General features: G+C 33.4%; 4 protein-coding genes across 8 annotated transcripts in view; 1 reads left to right on the forward strand and 3 right to left on the reverse strand.

Annotated features, from left to right (window-relative positions):
- Window positions 1-132: 132 nt before the first annotated feature.
- LOC122568450 (von Willebrand factor A domain-containing protein 8) lies at window positions 133-13,053 on the reverse strand. 2 transcript variants are annotated; one of them, XM_043728178.1, is made up of 19 exons: window positions 12,914-13,053; window positions 12,347-12,430; window positions 11,843-12,264; window positions 11,604-11,768; window positions 6,528-6,686; window positions 6,207-6,443; window positions 5,923-6,135; window positions 5,677-5,837; window positions 5,330-5,612; window positions 4,544-5,242; window positions 3,796-4,176; window positions 3,540-3,691; window positions 2,939-3,368; window positions 2,113-2,867; window positions 1,725-2,035; window positions 1,405-1,656; window positions 826-1,220; window positions 514-752; window positions 133-430 (listed from the first exon to the last, which is right to left on the reverse strand). In XM_043728178.1, exons 2-19 carry the CDS (start codon window positions 12,420-12,422, stop codon window positions 313-315), a joined length of 5,448 nt encoding a protein of 1,815 aa, XP_043584113.1. In that variant the 5' UTR covers window positions 12,423-12,430; window positions 12,914-13,053; the 3' UTR covers window positions 133-312. The 2 variants fall into 2 exon arrangements, with proteins under 2 accessions (XP_043584113.1, XP_043584112.1); XM_043728177.1 differs by lacking the exon at window positions 12,914-13,053 and adding an exon at window positions 12,509-12,727.
- On the reverse strand, window positions 6,694-11,535 carry LOC122568454. Its single transcript, XM_043728199.1, has one exon. It carries the CDS (start codon window positions 10,706-10,708, stop codon window positions 9,689-9,691), a length of 1,020 nt encoding a protein of 339 aa, XP_043584134.1. The 5' UTR covers window positions 10,709-11,535; the 3' UTR covers window positions 6,694-9,688.
- A 147-nt stretch (window positions 13,054-13,200) lies between the features above and the next one.
- Window positions 13,201-18,619, reverse strand: LOC122568453 (3'-5' RNA helicase YTHDC2-like). Of its 2 annotated transcripts, none has more exons than XM_043728198.1 (8): window positions 18,455-18,619; window positions 17,961-18,179; window positions 17,686-17,879; window positions 15,522-17,607; window positions 15,061-15,447; window positions 14,727-14,977; window positions 14,313-14,653; window positions 13,201-14,214 (listed from the first exon to the last, which is right to left on the reverse strand). In XM_043728198.1, the coding sequence occupies exons 2-8, from the start codon at window positions 18,155-18,157 to the stop codon at window positions 14,203-14,205; spliced, it is 3,468 nt and encodes a 1,155-aa protein (XP_043584133.1). In that variant the 5' UTR covers window positions 18,158-18,179; window positions 18,455-18,619; the 3' UTR covers window positions 13,201-14,202. The 2 variants fall into 2 exon arrangements, with proteins under 2 accessions (XP_043584133.1, XP_043584132.1); XM_043728197.1 differs by having other exon boundaries at window positions 13,202-14,214; window positions 15,522-17,613; window positions 18,455-18,618.
- Window positions 18,620-18,801: 182 nt separating this feature from the next.
- The window catches only part of LOC122568451 (phospholipid-transporting ATPase ID), a 69,592-nt gene continuing 66,699 nt past the window's right edge, over window positions 18,802-21,694 (forward strand). Inside the window, exons 1-2 of one of the 3 annotated variants that reach the window (XM_043728184.1) lie at window positions 18,856-18,951; window positions 21,119-21,187. The gene's annotated coding sequence lies outside the window, so the exon portion shown is untranslated. Of the gene's footprint in view, window positions 18,952-21,118; window positions 21,188-21,694 lie in introns of all 3 variants that reach the window. The other 2 variants (XM_043728181.1, XM_043728182.1) reach the window with 2 other exon arrangements.

The following is a 21,694-nucleotide window of genomic DNA, read 5'->3' on the forward strand; positions in this document are numbered from 1 at the left end:
GCAATGAGTAGAATGATACCAATATTTGCAAAAGTATTGCATGATTAATATATATTTTTAAAGTAATTATAATAAGGAAGATAATACAAAATATGGTAGAATTAATTTATTAGTACTAATTATTAGTACTAATTTTAATGTAAAAATAAATTATTTCGATAAAAGTAATACTATTACATATGTGTATATAATAAATTAATAATAATATCAAATACGTATGTATTACAATACATTTCTTAGCTATTAACGGTTTATATCCTTATAAATATTTATTTAAAGATTGATAATAAAGTATGTTACATCGGCGATACATCAACCTGATCTTGTAGTACTTAACAAAGAAGCAGCAAATATTTGTTGCAAAATTCGAGGTATATCCTTGAGATCCATACAGACAAACGCACGTCCCGAGGCTATCTTCTTGGTTAAACTTAAAATTAAAAATATACATTTTTATCTGTATCTTTTTACAAAGTATTCAAATATTTTACGAATATCAAACAATATACTTACTAAAAAGCTTGATCGCCTAAAGAACCAATAAATATAGCAAATGCATTAACATTTGCATTCGATGTAAGAATTTTTGTAAATAGCTCGGGACGAATACCATATCGTTCAAAATTGGCGTCTGACAGCACAACAACGATACATTCATCGGCGTCTTCTTTCGCTAGATTCGCGATCGCATGTTGTGTCGCCTCTAAAGTATTATCGCCAGACATGCAAAATTGTGAGTGTGCATGCATCGTCTAAAAAAAATTATATCGTTCGTAATACCGCACCTTACGTTTAATTGGAGCAATGTTTTTTAACTACTATTACCTTTATTACTTCCAATCTACGCTTATTATTAGCCGGCGGTTGAGTGTGTTTTACAAAAACAATATTATAGTCATCACCGGAATGGCCAACGATATCGTACTGAAACTTCCCTTCGTACCCACTAAACGCCTCCATTACCATAACACAAGCTTCCATTTCTCTATCAAGACGTCCATCATAGCCATTAAACCTATACATACTACCAGAAACGTCCACTACTAATTTTAAACGCTTCGGTTTTGTCGGAGGAGTGCCGAGCTCGGGTTCTTTCTCCGCCCTTCTTCGGTAAATCGTTCTTTCCCCTGTTAATCCTTCGATTAATTTAGTATCGTCTAGCTCACCGGAAGTTTGGTGCCTGCACCATTGACGTTCTTTACTTTTTGCCTGTAGACTATCTGTAAAACGTAATTGAAGCATCTTAACTTTATTAAAATAAAATAAATATTTCGTAGTTATAAATTATTTCTTCCAAGCATAAATATTTAATTCGAATTGCGCATTAAAGCTTATCAGATGTCTGATACATCTTTAATTAGTCTAGAAATGTATACTGATATAGCAATATGCGAATATATTAACCTATTATAGTTCTTAACGCTTTAACTTGCTTCTGAACAGCGTCACTGAATTGAGAATAAAGATTATGGTCATATTCGCTCATATTAATTTCTCTTAGTCGTTGCTGAAACGCTTTAAGACCCATTTCTCTCGCTGCCTTTTTAATATGTTCCGGTACCGCATTCTTTTCTTCGTCGCTAAGTTGATGCACCGTATGGCCAGCATCTAAGCGATAAGGTCCACCTTTTCCACCAAGACCAGCTGTGTCCCTTCCTGAAATTTTCATTGTATATTTTATATTGCATCATCGTTTGTTGTGTTTAGTACATCACACACCATACCTCCGGTTCCTCCTGCCCATGTATTGCCTCCAACGTGCGGTTCGTTTTTGTCATCGATTCTACCATGTTTTGGGCCACTAACATCCAAGCCAGAATACCTTTCTTTCGTCATTTGCAAATTTTCTTTACCGTCTTCCAACATTCTTCGCCAAGCTCCAAGTGATTTTTCAATATTCGCTAATGACGTCTCCCAAAGGCGAACGCAACCACTTGCATCTACCGTTACAAGATCCTGATTTGATTTAAGAGCAATATACAAGTTACGCTTGTTTGGATACAAAAATTGAGTCATATGCGATACGTTGGATGGTCTAAGGATATAAATAATACGGTTAATAAGTACATATTTAATAATTATTGGACATTAAATTTAATCACATATACTTACTCTGGCACGGGTATATATCGTAGCTTCTGATTTACGATATCAACAATTTCTATATAACCAACGACCCCTAAATTTGCTCCAGTGTTCGGAAGAATATCATTAGGAACTTCATGAGACGTAACCGTTCTAATAATTTGCCCATTATCCATAAAAACAGGAGGCGCGGAGCTTCTGCTATGTTTTGGTCTTGGCCAAGTATGTAGTTCGTTAAAACTATCTAGATCAGGAAATCCAACAGCAATAGTGGCATAGGTATTGCTAGATACTAGCAATCTATTTGGAGAATCTATTTTCTGTTTCAGTGCTGCACTAAGTAAATTGCTGTTCAAGTTGCTGCCAGTGCAACTGAGAAATAAATCATTTTCAAAATCATTTTTGCTAGATTCTTCTATTTGTTGTAAAATATTTGGACACGGTGACGAATCTACAGATTTCTTGAGAATATATTTGTTTTGATTTCTACCTTGAATCAACCACCTTTTCTCTGATGGAAGCAAAATTGATTCTATTTCAAACGGTAAATTCAGTATGTAGAAACACATGCGATCTAAATCGACCACTTCTATCTTGTTAGAATTATAGACATAGAAAACGATTTGATTATGGGATTTTATCAAATCCGTCTTCATTTTTCGGTGAAAACTTGTATTTCTCAAGGCATTTGATATTTTATCTGATGCCATATCGAAGAAAGATAATATTTCTACCTTCTGAACGAATCCTTCGCCTAAATTCATTATTAAAAGAACATTGCTCTGAAAACAAACATTATTTTGTACAATATGCTGTAATAAAAAGAAATTCATTTGATATAAAAATTACTTACTGTTTCTTCGTAGACTAAAACGTTTTGATTTTTATCACTTGCCATTGTGAATCGAAGTCTACTGCTTCCTTCAGAATTTATTAATCCATGTAACGTAGTTTCCTGAACTTTATCTGATTCTTGAATCATGCTAAAAATCTTTAATGGATTCCTAGTAAGGACATTAATCACATCATCCTTTCCATCGGCTTTTGTACCTTTAATAACTGACAGACCTGCGACTACGGCGGTGTCACTAATTGGAATGGTCCAATAACTTTGTAATTCAGTAAATAAAGCTGATCTGGCTTCAACGCGATCTAAAGATAAAATCTTTTGACTTAAACTTATCGGTGGTTTTAACTTAATATATTTTTCCTGCACGCGTAGCACGTCCTGCTTATTAGAAAAATTCCAGGTAGCGCTAATTTTGCTTTCCGGCAAAGATATTCTGCAAAGGAAAAGGAAAAAGAAATATTAAACGTTGTATTCTTTCTATGTTTTATTCTTGTTCTAAATATGTGTATATTATTCAAAAATAAAAATACATGTTAAACGTATAACTTTCATTTGCCCGAGGTAAAAATTATTCTAACGGAATTCTTTTTATTAAATATCTTACTCTTTCGCTAACGAAATATTAGTAGAACTTGTTCCAATGGGAATCCCATGTTCGTGTAATACAGATACTAAAGTGTCAAAAGTTTCCTCGCTATATCGATCGAAATCGAATACATTTCGCACCACTTTAGATAACGGTTCTTGTGGGAATTTCTGAAAAAGTAGGTAAAAAAATTCGCCAATGAACGAAACATCACGGATTGAATAAAGCTTTGGATCGAGGTTCATATAAATAATAAACAATGATAAAAGCTCACCTCTAAATGTTTTACAATATTAACAACTTCCCGAGTCGAATATGGATACGAAACTAATCCTTGATCAGCCATATTTCGCAATTTTCCAAAAGCTTTTACCAATTTAAATATTATTTGTTCGTCTACATTCGGACCGTAACGTTTCAAAAGTTGAATTTCATTTTCAACGCTTGGATTATCGACCGCATGCGTACTGAATAGATCACCCAGTGCTCCAAAGAAATCATTTCCCAAGAATGGAAAACCGGGTCTGTTTGCTAATATTATCATTTTAAAATCAGGATGAAGCAGTATTTTGTTCGACTTTTCTTCGTCGGAACTTAGAGAAGATACTATACGTCTTCCGTCTGATAATATCATTTCACCAGATTCGACTAAAGTCTGGAACCAGAAAGATCATAGAAAATGAAATTGTACGCATTAAATCTTAAGACTAATCTTAAGACTTTGAGAAAACTTATGATGGCATTAAAGTTCCGTAATCTTACTGACTAAAGTTTCATAATTCAGGAAGATATTTGGTTCAGCTATAAAGTGTCCGGACGGCAAAAATATGTACTATTTCTTAGTCTCCAAAATATCAAATATAGAAATTGAAAGATTAAATCTAAACATTGTTACAGAGATCGTCTAAATTAAATTATTCGGAAACTGTAAACCAGATTCATTAGCTGTACACGTCTCTTTTATGTGGGCTACTAATTTCTATGGTAACACATCCGACATAACTTAGTTTGCACGTACATACCTTTAAAATACACGTAACATGGGTTGGAGCTTTGTCCGCTTCATCAACGACGAGCACGTGTCCCAATTTAACAGCTTGCACGAGTGGCGAGTCTTCGTACACAACTTTTCCGTCCCTAACCATTGGTTGAAGAGTCAAAGTTTGAACAGTAGTGTCCCTGTGTAGTTGTATATATTCACGCGGCCTATTTAGAAGTTGTAACAATCGATCGACGATTTTATTTTTGCCGACACCCTGGTTTCCAACTAGCAACAGATTCTGTCCCAAACTAAAGTCTTGCAGTAGATTCTCCAATAGCGCAACGTGTTGCGGCACATCATAAAATAAAACATCAGGTACTTTTGTCAAAGCTGTCGTGTTGTATCGTTCGGTAACCGTATTACCGATTTGTACGGTATTTCCATTAATTTGACACTTGATGTTCTGGTCCACCGTATTTTTCGTTGCAACGATATCTACGCTATTGCAGCAATCGTCCAGTGCTTGTTTCGCTATCGCTGGTAAGAAACGAGCCAGACAAGAGCGTTGCACTGCGCTATAAGCATCGTCAGTTTGGAATTTGTGCATCCTTTCTGCTATCCTCAGAAGCTGTCTCGTACTGAGAAAGCTAGCCAAGGACTGTAAAGTTGGATCGCTGGAGGATCGTAGTACGCGCGCCAATTCCAGAATGTTTAATAACGCCGTGGAAGGTTCCCCGTACTAAAAACAACGTAAGACATCACTTGGTATATATGGAAGCGTCTCTGTCAAATGTTAAAAGGAACGAACGGAAATGATAATAAATACCTTTGATCGAACGATATGGAGTTCCTCCGATTTGGTGAGCGGTCTCATCTCGTGGAAAAGGAACAAACTGAGCAGCTCTGAATTCAACCATTGCCTCGAAGACGTGTTAAGCATCGGTGATTCTGCTAAAGCTATAATTCGAAACGATGGATGAATACGCAGCACACCTGATTCTTGCAGTTCTGCGTCAGATTTATTGTACTTCTCCTTTATTTCATCGTAACGATCTGCTCTGATGAGTCTTTTGCCGTCGTGCAGCTGTAACTCTCGATCGTGAACCAATCTAAAAATGAATAAAACGAATAAAAGAACATTTGGAGAGCTTAAAATGTTTAAAGACAATGTACCTATGTACAATAGCTAAAGTGCTAGGATCGATTCTGTTAATTCCATCCAGTATAGCCAATTTTCCATGCAAAGCTGCGTCGACTAGCGGCGAATTTTTCCAAACCGTATCACCATTGGACAATGTTGTCCGTTGTTGTATCAAGTCTCTAGATGTCATATCCTAAGAAGATATTTCAATTGTTTCAAAGAAATTGTATGTTTATTTAAAATTAATTTAGAGATGTGTACGAATATGTGACACTTGCCTGATACAATACGACAGGCTCGACTTCGTACCCCAATAAATTAGCTAACATTTGCACAGTTATTGATTTCCCACATCCTTTTGGGCCGATCAAACAAATATCAGAAACAACATGCGATTCCAACAAACTTATCAATAAATTATTCTGATAACTCGTTTCTACGTATTTACTTTCTTGTGCTTTTTCATTAATCTTTTTCGTGCCACAAGGAACCTGTTTAAAACATACGATTGAGATATGATGTGCAAATTTATAAATTCTTCTTTCTTAAGAAATCTACTCACGTTCAACCCTATTTCCCCAGCAGGATGCTTTATACTGACACTCATTGAATTATCTTCTTCATTTTTCCTATCTACGTTTACATATTTTGAAACCATAGCGTCGTGCATCGTTGGTTTCGGTATATTAAAAGTTTCGAGGATGCTTTCGACGGCCAATTGACCCTCCTTTGCCAAAAATAGTTTATATGGATAACATCTGTAAAATATATCGTACACCGACAGGTATGGACACTTATCCTGCGGTTTACACACAAATTAACAAATAATACATTAAGTAGATCGAAATTCAGAATAAAGAAGAATTTAGGATAAACAATTTACCAGTATAATGGCAACCGATGTCAAATTATCGAGAGGAAAATCCGGAAGACCTAAGGACACAGCCTCTTGTGTAACGAAAGCGTGCGAGCACGATAATAGTTGTTTTAATTTCACAGTGTCAGTGTGCGTAACTACATTTTTTAATGTGTTCAATTGCTCCTAAAAATTGTAAAAATGTTCAAATAAATTTCTCGAAATACTATTTTAGCTTGATATTTTAATCAATTTTTTCTTTTACATGATGAAGATAAGAAAATTTGTTTAGACTTTTTCTTGCATGCCGATGCTGACAATGAGTGTACGAAGCATACTGTTTACCATGACTTTAACTCTCAAACAGAAGTTAATAATTCACGCTGCTTCGAATACCTCATAGTGAGCAAAGTTATGGTTACACTACTTCCGCGAGGTATTCGCATTATTTCCATTTGCCGGAGAACCGCATATCCTGCATAATTGTGAACAAGTGCGCGTACGGAATGTTACACCATAATTTGTTTGAAACAGTCCACGCGAGTGATTAGCACCAAGAGAGCTTTCCAGTGCGCGCCAAGTACGATAATAACTACCACTCGGCACGAAACTCTCTAGATAGCTTATAGATTTCTATCGGAAAGTTTCAATTGGACTACATTCTCAGACCTATCGGCGCGATTATCGCGGTTTCCGGGAAAATACGATTGCTTTAACAATCCCCGGAATAGATCTAGCGAAAAAAGCTGAAACTACCTCGATATCAATTTAACTTCCATCAAACCTTTCTTATATCCCTATTTTCGTTAAGAACAAAGAAACAGCTCTTGAAAGATTTCATTGTTGCTACTGCATTAATACTTAAAAATTTTAGAGGATTTTAATTTTCAAAAATTTAAGAAGTACATACATGATAGATTACACGATTGTTTTTCTTAAATATTTTGTATTAATTATCAACACCTTAAGATTTTGATTTGTCAGAAACAATCATATAAACTTCCGTATATCGTATATTTTTGTATTGTTATTAAGAACATTTACAAGTACCATAGAAACGGCCCGTTATGATCGTAGAATGACTGCCTTATCATAGATCGTTTCTACTTGTTCGTAACGACATTAAAAGCAAATTCTCGTGATATTACGTTGTATTAATTAGCGATTATTATATTAATTTTCGTAAAATTGTAATAAATAATATCACGAAAATGTTCCTTTAGTGGAGAGCAAATAGAAATAATCTACGTTAAGCTGTCATTCTATAGGTATAAGGAATCATTTCTATGGTACTTGTAAACGTACATAGAAAAAGCAATTACTTTCTTACAAAATGAAAAGTTGGATATGTTTCGAACGAATCATTACCGAGTATGCGTTCATTACAAGGTTCTTTTTGTCTCTTTCAATAGAACTTAAAGTTTCTATTAATGAACATAGATCACGATTGCATGTTAAGTTGCATTATTACTTGGCGTTTGATGTCACTTCCAATAACTCATGAAACGAATGCAATTTGAAGGAACTGCTGCAGTGTTGAATAACTGCAAACTTTTTTTGCAAAAGTTATATTCTGAGATAAGATCGACACTGTTCATTCCTTTGTAAATAACGATACATGTCTCTGATGTAAGTGACAAACTTTCGGAAACTTCTTAAAATACTCTGACCGATTATGACATCAATGTCTTGTTCGAAACTGCAATCACGCGATTTATAGCCTCCAATAAATCATCGAGGTTCAATGCAGAGTTCATAAATCATGTACTATTACACAATAATCGGCAGTTCTCTACCTTAACTATGTAAAATATTCAACCCTTACAAAAATGTCACAATTATGCAACATAAACCATACCATGATTTATTATTCAATTGTTCCCAATGATTTTCATCGTTCTTCTTAAACTAAGTCTTTAAGACTACATCGCAAGTGTAAGAGGTTTAAGAAAGAATCCTATAAATTCGTTTATGTAAATTCATAAATGGAGCATTGAGAATAAAATTAAATACATATGTAACTCGTTAAAGCTAAGTATATATGTAATTGCGGCAAAGTAATTCGCTATTAAAAAGAGACGTGAGCACAGAATATTCAGTACACAACTAATTTCATTATGTTACCTGAGTCTGATTTGGAAAAAATAAATTTCTCCACTTCTATATGATTAATACAGTTTCTTGGAAGAAATTAATACTATAAAGTCACATTTAAAAGAAGTATTTTGCTTTCAATTTTTGAAATAACAATACCAACTTTCAACTAGGTACCAGGTACCAAAACTACTTTCGACCTATGTTATACGGATATGTTTTAAAGCAAAACAGATCTTTTACGTGTAAACTTATTGCTTCGTAAATAGCACTGCATGATGCGAAATTTTAGAAGGTACTATTGGAAGCTCTGTCGTCTCGTCACGAAGAAACGCCCTAAGGTAGTTAAATACACCTTAATTATATTTGACTTTTTATGTGACCCTTGCCACGAATATTATTTACTTTGTCCAATTTGCAAACAATACTAAACGACGCTAAAGCGTGTAAGGTTCTTCGGTCGCGACGTCTCGTGCCGGCACCATTTCCAACTGCTCCTTCACGCGCAGGATAATGGGTGTCGAATTGACTCTCGATAAAACCGGATTTATTCCGATGCCGCGACGTATTGAATTTCAGTAGGAAGTCGCAAACAAGGATGAAACAGGGATGATACATGATGGATGCACAAGTATTAACGAATAAAGGTTCGCTATACAAATGGGGAAACACATTTCCGCGAATAATCGAGCTAACGCGTAGAAATTAATTATCGTTGTACGTATCGCATGCAATTGATGTAACGAAATAATGCATTATAATCGAATAAATAAAAGTAAAGAATTAAAAATAATTCAGTTACACGCTGTTAGTAAGTATGAATAATGGATAATTACCTTTAGATGATGTAAGTACTTGTATTAAACATGTTGGGATTTTTCATAAAATTCTATCACTAGAAACAGTATATTATATCACTTATGATAAATGTTCTAATAGTTGATTAATCTATATAGATTTATAAGATTCCTGTTAGAGATAGTCTTGCAGCAAAAGATAATATTAGTTTTAGAAAACATTATGTTATGGAGATCTGATGTAAATTAGACAGCTGCTAATATGCATGTAATGATATGACTGATTAAATACTGTTTTTAGTCATCTACCAATGATTCTTGCGAGGACGTGTGAAACTCTTTACAAGCGAGACTCGGTATCACTACGTGCAACTTTAATCGGCTAGGAGGACACCATATCGTCGATTTTTCTTTCATTTCATTTTTCGATTCATCTCCGTCAGACTTTGGAAACGTTTTTGCGCTATTTAATTTTTCGTTCAATTCTTGAAACTGTTCCCTCGTATTCTTTATCTTGGGCAACCGACTTTGCGTCATTTTATTTTCTTCCTTTTTAAGGCGTTCTGAATTACGCTCTCTAGGTAATTTGTTGTTTCTCATCGTTATTCGTTCTCTATCTTCGAAAGGATCACGTTTCAAACGAGGAAGTCTCCTCTTGGTAGCACTCCATTTTTGTTCCTCCTCGTCAGATGGCCTTTCCGCAAAGTGGTCTTCGAAATCGTTCTTGAAATTTTGCGTTTTCCCAGACAAATCCAACCACTGGAGGACCCTTTCGAATAATGGATTCCAAAAAGTATCAGATGTTCCCTCCGTTTGTCTACATTCTGTTATATTCAGTTTAAAATCTGGCTCTGACTCTGATGTTCTTCTTTCACAAATGTCACTTTTAAGAATTTCTTTATCGATGAAAAATACTGGGTCTTCTTTCATTGCTTTATGACAGCGATACTTCTTTTTAAATTTTCTATTATTATTTAGGATAGATTCTAAGATACTAGTATCGGATGCACTAGTCGAAATTCTGGAACAAGGAGGTGCGGATAGTTTGCGATATATCTGAGAAGTTTCTTTGGCTCCTGAAAGACCGTTGCTAACTACCATCTGCAAGTTTGTGAAACAATTGTTCAGTCGATCCAGCCTCGATTCCAACTGTTGATACTCCGTTGAGTAACTTTTATTCCTCGATACACGTGAACGTCGACGTGATTTGGAATGGATCAATGGATCATCGGGTGATAAAATCGCGTGTCGAATACCGTCCACCCAGATAGTACGAACGGATATTGGTCTTTCTGATGACGACCATATTGCTGGCATTGTTCAATTATAATTTACTTATTAACTTATTAATTTAACAATAATATACAAGAAAGAAATACATCAGAAATTTCAAATTATTTTTTAAAATGTAATTAATATATATAGTATTAACGATGTAACGTTTCTCTTTTATAAATATTTTCTAGTTTGCCAAATTTCTTATTCTTAAAATTTTTAGATACAAAAAGACGTATTGTATTATCTTGTTTCTCAAGCATATATCTTGATTATTGATAATTCTCCTTATATTCAGTAACAACGCGTGTTGAACTTGTGATTCGACCGAATTCCGACGTATTGACTCCCGGTTAAACAGGAGGACAAACAAGGTTCCACTGTTCTCGCGACACGCGATCTAAACTACGATGACTGTGACCATAGCGCAGCTACGAACAGTTTATATAGGAAGGAAACCGGCTCCGGAAGGGATGGCCGACTGGAGGGGTTTGTGCGACCTCCGCACCCCATACCTAACGATACGACGCTACATAAATCAAGTAAAACTTCAGCAAATTACACGCGCCACGATCTTCTCTGAGCCGCGCCAGTAATTACTGAGCGTTGTCACATAAAACCTATAACTCACGAACTTCTAAATCTCTATATTGCTAATAAGTACTATAAATATGTATACTCAGAAAGAGTTGCGTTGTATAATTTTATAATTTTATATATATATAGTTTTTACTGAACTTATTGAATAAATTATTTAATGTAAAAATTCTGCACAATATATTGCATAATGCACGTATTATGTTTTTTTAATGAGGTGAACAGTAATTTTACATTATAATTTAATCGTAAAATTCTTTTTATATCATTTTGAATATTAGTAAAATTATTTTAAGTGAAATTATGTAGGATATCTGATTTATTAATTGAACATACTCACTTCAAAACTTGGAGGTGGAATATGTTTAGCTTGAAATCTAGATCTAAGAGGAGGATCAAGTGGATGGCCAGGATATCTTGGTGCTGGCATACCCAATGCAATAACTCTAAAGTCTTCGCTAACTCTAACTAGTCTCCAATTATCTAATTCCTCCTGGCTGTATGTCTAAAAAAAGTACACATTTACTAAATCCATTAATCAATAATAACAAATCAATGCACATATACAAATATTAATACCTTGAGTAACTTATCATAACGTGTTGCAGGGACAAGAAATCTTCCATCCTCTAAATGCATTTCACGGTTTTCCAATAAATTATTCAGAACAGGAAGAACATTTCTTTCAGCTTTCTCTACACCTTCAATAATGAGAATCCTCCCATTTGTTGCAGCCCTTACAGCACTTTGATCATGATAATAAGCAGTGCCACTTCTTATTTCTCTCCGCTGTTTTAGATCTGCTTCTGTCGTATCCCTTGAAAGTGCTATAAATTCTACTTCACGGTCTGTGAATTCGAGAAAAGCAAGAGCTAATTTTCTACGTCTAGTCCCTGGACCTCCAATTAAAAAAATATCTTGAGATAAAACATCCTTTTGAAGCATCCATTTTAAATGCCTTAATATAGATGCATCCTCATTTTGAGTAGACAGATTTAACACTGTTTGCATAAAAATCACTGTTACAATGCTTTTTTTGAGTAACAAAATAAGTAATGTAAGGAAAATACTTATTTAACTTACAGTATTTTCTAGGCACATACTCAGGTTTTTGTGGTGCTTTCACTGTTTTTGAAACTTGGCCAATACTAACAATCATATTATTATCTAAAGTTAAAATGAAATAATTAAACTACAGTGATATCGCCATATCACAAGTAATTGATCTATTTTAACTTATTATACCTGATTTGCAACGTGTAAATAATAAAAGGTTAGAACGAAATACTTTAGATCTCGTTAAAACTTTATGATTAGTTGACATGCGATGAAAATGACATAAAACGTATAACATTGTTTTATTTTAATTTATTTCACATTACAGTTTAAAAGGAATTATAGAAAAGATATTCTTTTTCGTAAAAATATATACGTATACTTATAACGATATGTAGATTATTATGATTGTATAATGAACTGATTACCGTAATCAAAGTTTGATACAAGTTAATACAAAAATGAACACAATAAAATATTTCATAATACTATTCTTCTCAATATTTTTATATTGTAATATATATTTCAAGTAAACAAGAAATTTAAATGTCTTCATATAATACTTCTGTAAGGTTATATGATATAAACTCATACCAGTTTATATTACACAGAAAAGGAATTTGACAATAGTCTAATTGACTGGAAAGTTGTACTTTTGCTCGAGGAGGATTGTACTTAGAACACATGTTATAATTTGAATATTTATTATTTATTTCATAACCGAGTATTGCGTAAGTCAAGAAGTAACGTATCACTGATTTAATATATTTGTAGATATATAGTAAATAAGAAATGTAAGAAACAAAGAAATGTTTATTTATTATGATATACCATTTTTATTATTACATTGAGGAGTATTACAATAATTCTAAAGATTATGTTGACATTAATATATATATATATATATGTTACTATTGCCTAATGTTTCAGCTCGAGAAATTAAATATATACAAAACAAACAATATTGCTGTAGTTTATGACTTCCAAAATATCTAAATATAAATAAATTTTGTACTTGATAATAAACATTTGTAAGCAGTGAATTTCAAATGAAAGTGCTTATAAAATATTTGTGTCAAATAATTAAAGTATTAAATTCCGTTTCATTTCCTATTTCATTAAATTTATACCATCTGTTTGCTTGCAGATTAGTGTTCCTCTTAAGTGTCATTGTTCTGTATAGTAAATCATAGCATTAAGTACTTTATGCACAATGTCAAATGTAAATAAATTACTCTTAGACTAATATCTATACAGTATATCACATTAAAAGATACAAAGATCTACACTTCGATTACTACATGTTATTCATTTAATACTATTTAGGCAATAAACTGGAAATGTAAAGCAATTTCAGAGAAACAGTACCCTTATAATAAAGCAAATCTCATGATAAGCCATGAAATTATATGTTTAGTTACCTATATTACTTGACATTTTTCAGTATCACTTTATAACAACTTGTATAATCAAAATCTTTTATGCATTTTACAAGAAAAAATATTACCTATTCACCATCAAATTTGTGTTTGATGACATCGAATTTAAATGACCAGAAATATGCAATTAATAAATAATTTCAACACACACATATATATATAAAATATATAATATGATTAAATAAAATATTTTTATTATTTTTAGACTTTCGAACGAAAAACAAAATTTATTAACTTTGTCATTATTAACTAAACATTTTAATGAAACTATGATTATCCTTATAGGTAATCACCCACAATTCGTTTTTTTTATCCTATTCTATTTCAGAAGCAACCTATTCAATTCTCATTAAAATATGCAAATTAGGAATACCATTATGTCATTGCATATTAACACATACACATAGGAACCAAGAGAATAAAATATTTTTCTTCTGCCCAATTTTAAAAATTCCTCTAAAAAAAGGGAAATAAATTTTAAATCAAAATATAACTATAAATACAAAAAGCTAAATATTAGTGTTCATTTAATACCAGAAAATTTAAGAAATTACCTCTACAAAGTCATCTGTTCTCCTAACATTGGCAGGATAATAATCAACAATTAAAGGGCGTGGTCTTTGCCCAATACCAGATGGTTGTTGTAATCCACATGTCTGTTCTTCATTTGTAATTACACTTACTAAAGTGCTCACTACCTTTTCGTCAAGTTGTGACATTGCTTTATTCGGCGTTTTCATCCGTCTCAAGAACAAGGCATTCCATTTTTGTCTTAAATGTAAAAAGAACCTAGCAGTTTCTGGATCGAGTTTAAATACTATCCAATCGTCGAGTTTAAAAATCGTTCCTTCATTACTTTCATCAACTTCAGAATCTGATTCACTCTCTGGTACAGCTATAAATAAAAAATCATGACATTAAAATATATTAATAAAATCTACTATGTTAAGTAGTCAGATACCACATACACTCAGCTTCATAAATTACGTCTACGGACAATCTTGCTGGTCCACAGAACAAAGCTACTGTTAATGGATTGATCAGAGTAACCATTTTAACATGACAAAATCGTCCTGTACGACTCATTTCTTCATAAAGTAACCAATCACAGGGCAAAGCTTCTACATTAGCTGCATATGTTTGAGAGGATGTCATCCTTGGTGATTTTGGATAATCTCTTAAAGTTGATGATGGATGGAAAGATACTTTCACTTCTTTCCTACAAAATTAACAATCAAAAATGTAAATAAATACTATATTATATAAAAATATAATGCTGAGAAAATTAAAGAAGCAACGTACTGTGTTCTTAGTTGCAAATGCTCTCTGTCTAGTCTTATTAGGTTCGGATATAAACCAGCAGTCAGAGCTGCTTTCACTACGGCCCAATTTTCAGAATTAGAATTCAAGTCTCTAATATCTCCTGGCCCTCTTGCTCTAACAAATCCAGATGCACGAAGCTGACCAAGCAGTTGTGTACGCATTCCAACTACCATCTCCATCACAGCAGCCGAAATAAAATTTTGTTCGCAAAATGTGCGTTCTTTGCCGCTTGCACGTGCATTCTGCCACCCTTGGAAAGCACGTAAAACTGCCATATGATCGGAATATGTATTAGTCGCAAATCTCTTACGAGCCGCAGTTGCAGCTCTCTTTTGTGATGGTTGCAGGGGTAATATAAAGGGATCTCTGAAAATCATTTTTCAAAATAATATTAAGTCAAGTTATTTAACATATACTTAAAAGTCTAAATCCTTACTTACTTGTATGCTAAACTACATACAATAGTCAAGACAGGATCTAAGCATTTTAAAACTACAGCATACAATAACATTTTTCCAAGTCTTGGTTCAATTGGTAAATCAAGCAAATGACTTCCTAATTCAGTGAGATCTTCCCACGGATCTAATGCGTCGATAGTCTTCAATAATTGAACTGCATTTCTTGTTATTACATTGGAAGGTGGTTCCAATGCTCGATCTAAAAATTCTGCGATAGGTGTATTTCCTGGAGCTAAATGTTTTGTGTACAAACACAGTTCTTGTAGTGGTGATCTTAAGATTTCTGGAGTTTGATAAGGCTCCATGCTATTATATCGAACCGTCGAAAATAGCCGATAACAAATCCCTTTTCTACATCTCCCTGCTCTACCTTTACGTTGTTTTGCACAAGCTTGGGAAATCCAATTGGATTTAAGTGTACACACCCCCGATAATGCATCGAACGATTTTTCTTTAACTTTTCCTGAATCAATAACATATACGACATCATCAATTGTGATACTTGTTTCAGCGATATTTGTTGAAAGAATGATTTTCCGAGATCCTACGGGACTTGGCTTAAATACTTTCTTTTGATCACATGTTTGCATATTTGAATGAAGTACATATAAATTATAGCGTAAACCCTTATTCATTTCCTTTTCTTCATTATTTATCTTTTCTCTCATAGTTACAATATCATCATATCCTGGTAAAAATACTAAAAGAGAACCAGGAGGCATCTTTAAGTGGATATGTAAAATTAATTGTAAGAGGAGATCATAATTGATTTTATCATCATTAAATGTATGTTGATATACATCTAATAAAAATTTATCTTCTTCCGAAAGTGAAACATCTTTAGCATGTACTTTTGTTTCATCCTGTAGTGTACAATCATAAGTTTTCATATATGCTTCTATTAACTCGGCACATTCAGCTTGATTCATATTCTTTGCCCAATCTAATGCAGTCCATTCATTGGCTGCTCGTAGGTTTAAATTTGCACCTAAATTTAAAAGCTGTTCTGTGGTATTTATACATCCTTTTCCTGCGGCAATCATAAGTGGAGTCACGAATGTCGTGGAATGTTGATAATCTACCGAAACATTTTCGGAAAGTATGAAATATAAAAGTTGTGCAAAATTATCTTCGCCTCCACGTAACCATGCTTCAGAAATACTTTTATCCATTTCTTCGGCTAGCCATGGTTCTAATTTTATTTTTTCAGGAACTGGCTCATTCTGTTGTGCTAAAATTGGAGCAGGCAATATACATCTTTCACTCATAGTATTTGATCCTGATTGTTGAGGTTTATATTGAGTCCAAGTTTCTAACACTTTATGTTGATCTTTTTTATTCATAAACTCTTTTCTTTTTGAAAGCATTTCTTTCGTCATATAACCCGTCATTTTTAGAACATCTTCGAGAAAATACGTATCAACATCATATGATCTTCCCAAGACATTTACAACTGCACATTTGTTAAAATATTTAACAAAAATGTTAACATCCAATGTGGCGCTCATAAGCACAAGTTTAAGAGATTTATGCTTTTGTATTGCATCTTTTAATGCTATTAAAAGAAAATCGCAAAACCTATCGCGTTCGTGAACTTCATCCATGATAACATGTGTAACAGTACTTAAAGCAGAATCTCCTGCCATAAGAGTTCTAAGGAGAACACCATTTGTACAGTATGTTAAAAGAGTTTTTGGGGCAACTCTACTTTCAAGCCTTATTTGATAACCGAACGTTTGACCAATTTTCTCATCTCTTTCAAATGCTACTCTTTCAGCCACTGACACAGCTGACAATCTCCTTGGTTGAGTGCAAATAATTCTACAAGGTTGTTGCCTTTGTTGGCAATGTTCAAGAATAAATTGAGGAACTTGAGTAGTTTTACCACTACCTGTTTCCCCTCCTATTATGACTACCTGATTGGTATTTAATGCATCAAGGATATCTTCCCGGAAGCTAAATATTGGGAGTGCTTTACGATAATTTAATACATCAAAATTAGTTTTCAATTGTGGTATTTGAGGCACGCTGTTATTTAATCGACCCATTGCCTTTGTATTTGTATTTACTGAAACTAAAAGTTATAGATTACAAGCTCAATTTCACGATTTAATTACATATACTTTGGATATATATATCAGAGTACCATCCGTATTAGGAGGCCGTTCTCGTTCAATCGGTGGTAACAAATCCTGACATTCTTTATGGTTTAGTGGAAAAGCCTGTAATAAATTATATATACTTTGTCTAGATGCTTTTTGCAATTTTATTACAGCATCAGCTTGGACTATTGTCGATCCTTCTCTTTTGTATACAGTTAAAAAACGATTTGTACCTTTACTGTTAAAGAAAAATTTATATTTATTTATATTTATTATCTATTACATTGAAATTGAAATATTTGTATTATTTTTAACTTACCCTCTACTTTTAGATTTTAATCCAAGTTCATGCGCTAATTTATGAATATAGGCTCTTTCTTCCGCAGTATACGAAGATGGAAATTCTAATTCTTTCTGATCATGAGTTTCCAATAACTTTTTAAGTGTTAAATTTACTGCAATTCTAGTATCCTCCCCAATAAGAGGGGCTTTCTTACTGCGGTTTCTGCGTGGCATTATATATATCTAATAAATATTTCTGAAATATAAAATAACCAATAAATATTTTAAATCAAATCTTTTTCAATCTCCTCTTAAAAAATATTGAGCAGAATCAAATTTTATTTTATTTTAAAATATAGTTAATTCCATAAGATTTTGAAAGAGTAGACAGTACATCTTTCATACGATAACGACCTTGATAAAAGCAGATAAAGATATAAATAAAATAAAATAATTATAAAATTGATGTGTATAATTGCATATAATAAAGCAAAATGTATATAATTTCATGAACTTTTTATATAAACTCACATAATTTCGATAATTCCGTCAATGTACATGAATTGTATTTAAATCCAATATGTACTTAATAAACTAATACTGATAAATACTACAACAATTTGTAAAAGTTATGTTTAATAGAAGCACATCGTACTTGAATGATGACCTGTAATAAACACAGCGAATAATATTTACATCCTTTTCAATTATGAACTCCCTCTACACGAATCTAGAAAATTATTTAGAACAGTTTGTATCGATATAAACCGTATTCTACTAGATTCACGGTCGGGTCATGTTTCTATGTTACCAATTTGAACGAAATATCAACAAAATTAACTTAGTTCAACGACAGAGTGCGTTATGATCGTTTTTCACGAGAGATCCGCAAAACAGTGAAAGCAGGCACACGGTTAAATGCTGTTCCAGTAAACAATATGGCCGGTTTAGTTTGGTGCGCGGGTTATGTCGTCTCTATCATATTTTTCGAGTGTTTATTGTGCTTTATCAAGGATTAGTTGTTTTCGGTAAGTACATATTTTATAACAAACATATACTCTTACGTAGAGAAGTCGAATGATTAAGATTTACGACGAAAGATTTTGGTACCTGATGATTGACGATCACAAGTGTGCCTTTCCGTCAATTACTGTCTGTGTTTAAAGATATCGGTGAAATCTTACAAAGATTTTCGACTCGCTTCTAATTAATTTATACACGTGTTTGTGTATCGTATATAGTTTTAGGTGTTGAAAATACTTCAACGATAGATAAATTATACATTTTAAAAAATTTCAACACGGATAAGAATGACGGTTGAGATTTTAAATCCTGCGATGCAAAACGATATCATCGAACTTTTCTTTCACCTTCGTATGGCTGTCGTATTAAACAGGCCAACCTATTGTGGATCTGTTACGTTATCTGTAAACTTGGCCAAAGTTCCAGTTTTCTATTGGCACTTTTCCTATAAGGTTTACGATAATGATTAAACTTCCTGACAACGTAAGCGAAGCAACAGGTTTTTTGCTGAGAATCTGCCGATGACCTCCCATTTTAGTACTCACCAGCAGACTTAAACAACTCAGATCTAATCATTCTACACATTTCTTGTTATCTTCTTGTACATTTGGCAAATTATATATTTAAAAAGTATATATGTGTAATAGAAAAATAATTATTTCTCAAAGTGTTTAATCGTAGTGAATCTCTAAATGTTAAACGAGTAATTGAACTCGTACCATATTTCATATTGATATACAATTAAAATGTTTCGTTATGTATAATAATATGTATTCTGAATAGGTACTTTGAATGCAGTTATTACTCGTTAATGATAAAACGATATATTTTTTAGTACACTGAGGGGATATGAATTTTTCAGTATTTAATATCTTCAATATGAAATTTAAATTGATTCAAAATGAAACCTAAACATGATTTGAAATCACATTGGATTGTAAATATAATTCTTCTGACGCGTATATCTAATGGCTTACTTATTTAAAATGCGATTATGTAGGAGATAGTACATGTTCTTATTACGAGAATATTATTATCTGAATCTTAAATATACGTATACTTAAATATTTAATATCAAACTAGCGTCTATAAAAATTTATGTAAACTAGATCTTGAATGAATTATCATTGATATATCATCGATTATGTCTGTATCAATTATGAAGTCAGAATATGGAAATGTATTTAAAAGTACAGCAATACAATAACACAGTTACATAAATAATAAAGAATATATCAAATTAAGTGTAAATATTCTGTACGCGCATGCGTACAGCATGTAGCCATGATCAAGACCCAAATTTAAGGTGGGTTGCAAAACACGCTGAGCAAACCGTATATGATATTAACGCGAATGTCGACATCACGTGCATTACGAACAAATAAAAACGATAATCGTAAGATTATCAGATTCATGTAATATCAAATATCAATTTATTTATGCTCGATGTAATCGCTACGTCTCATAACCTTTATGATGTACAAAATTACACGTGTAATTGAAATTTATGCAAATGGAAGGAAATTGTATAAAGCATTGCAAAATAGATTTGTATTTCTACAGATTACGTTCATCATGCACATGTTACACGAATGTTTACGATTCAAGATCTATATACATCGAAATAGCGCGATCAACGCGAAACGCATCGAAACCACGGCCAATTTAATATCAGACATACCAGAGTCAAAATGATGAACCGATTCGTAGCTTTTCGCAGCAAATGTTTTTTTTCATAGAGATTTGAACGATTCTCCCTTTTCTTTTTGTAAAATAAATTGACGCGAGCTTATTTTTCTCTTTGACACCTTTCGTTTCATTTTCGTTGCTTTGCTACAAGGTTTTATATCCTTCAGTCGTGACAGTCCTGGCGTTAATTTCGGTTAGCAGCCGTTTACCTTCTTTGTTGGTTTCGCGAGAACCGAAATCTATCCCATTGCGTCAGTGTTCTTATTTCGGACGTTGCTGAAAGTCCGTGACTTGGTACATTGTTTTTCTCGGCGAGACGGATGTTTAATTCATTCAAAAATCGCCAGAGGCAAGAATTGGCACGGGACGAGAAAGAAAGAGAAAGAGGATACCGAGAAGCGAAGCATAAGAAGAAAGGAAAACAATGTAAGCGGTACAAGAAAAGAGAAGAGAGAGATATAGTTGACGTTCGAATTTTTTTAGGGAAAGTGCCGCGTCGTTCGTCGCTTGGGACTGAGACGCCACGTTCGTTGTCGTTCATTCAGGAATTACGTAAGTTAACATCGCATCTGCTCGTTGCGCTTGTCTACTAGTTAATGCCTGGGCAAACGCTAAAGATTCCCACTGATTGGGGCCTGAAAAGGTGGCGCGGCAAAGTGCTCCGCCGTCCAACAACCGTGGTCCGTTAAATAAACGTCGGATCAAACAAACTGATAAATACGCGAACGGGCGATCTAATTGGGCCACACGTGCGAGTGTACGCCTAATTTGCCACCTAAACGCCCATTCACTAGGGCCTTAAGACACTTGCAAATCAAAATAAAATCATTATGTAGTTATGCGCGACGTTTAGTGACGCATCGTGCATGGTGGTCGTATCTCATTGCAATTTAATAGTCCGCTGATCGATAAAGAAGGGAATGATGAATATGTATATAGATTCCTTTCTTTGTCTAATCGATCCTATTTGTAATCGAATAGGAACTAATTTGAATCGTATCTCGATCAACGGATAATTCGACGGAGTCTGTGTTTTTGTCCGCTCCCTTTCCTCCTCCC

Source organism: Bombus pyrosoma, linkage group LG6 (assembly GCF_014825855.1).
Source record: "Bombus pyrosoma isolate SC7728 linkage group LG6, ASM1482585v1, whole genome shotgun sequence".
NCBI classification, from domain to species: domain Eukaryota; kingdom Metazoa; phylum Arthropoda; class Insecta; order Hymenoptera; family Apidae; genus Bombus; species Bombus pyrosoma.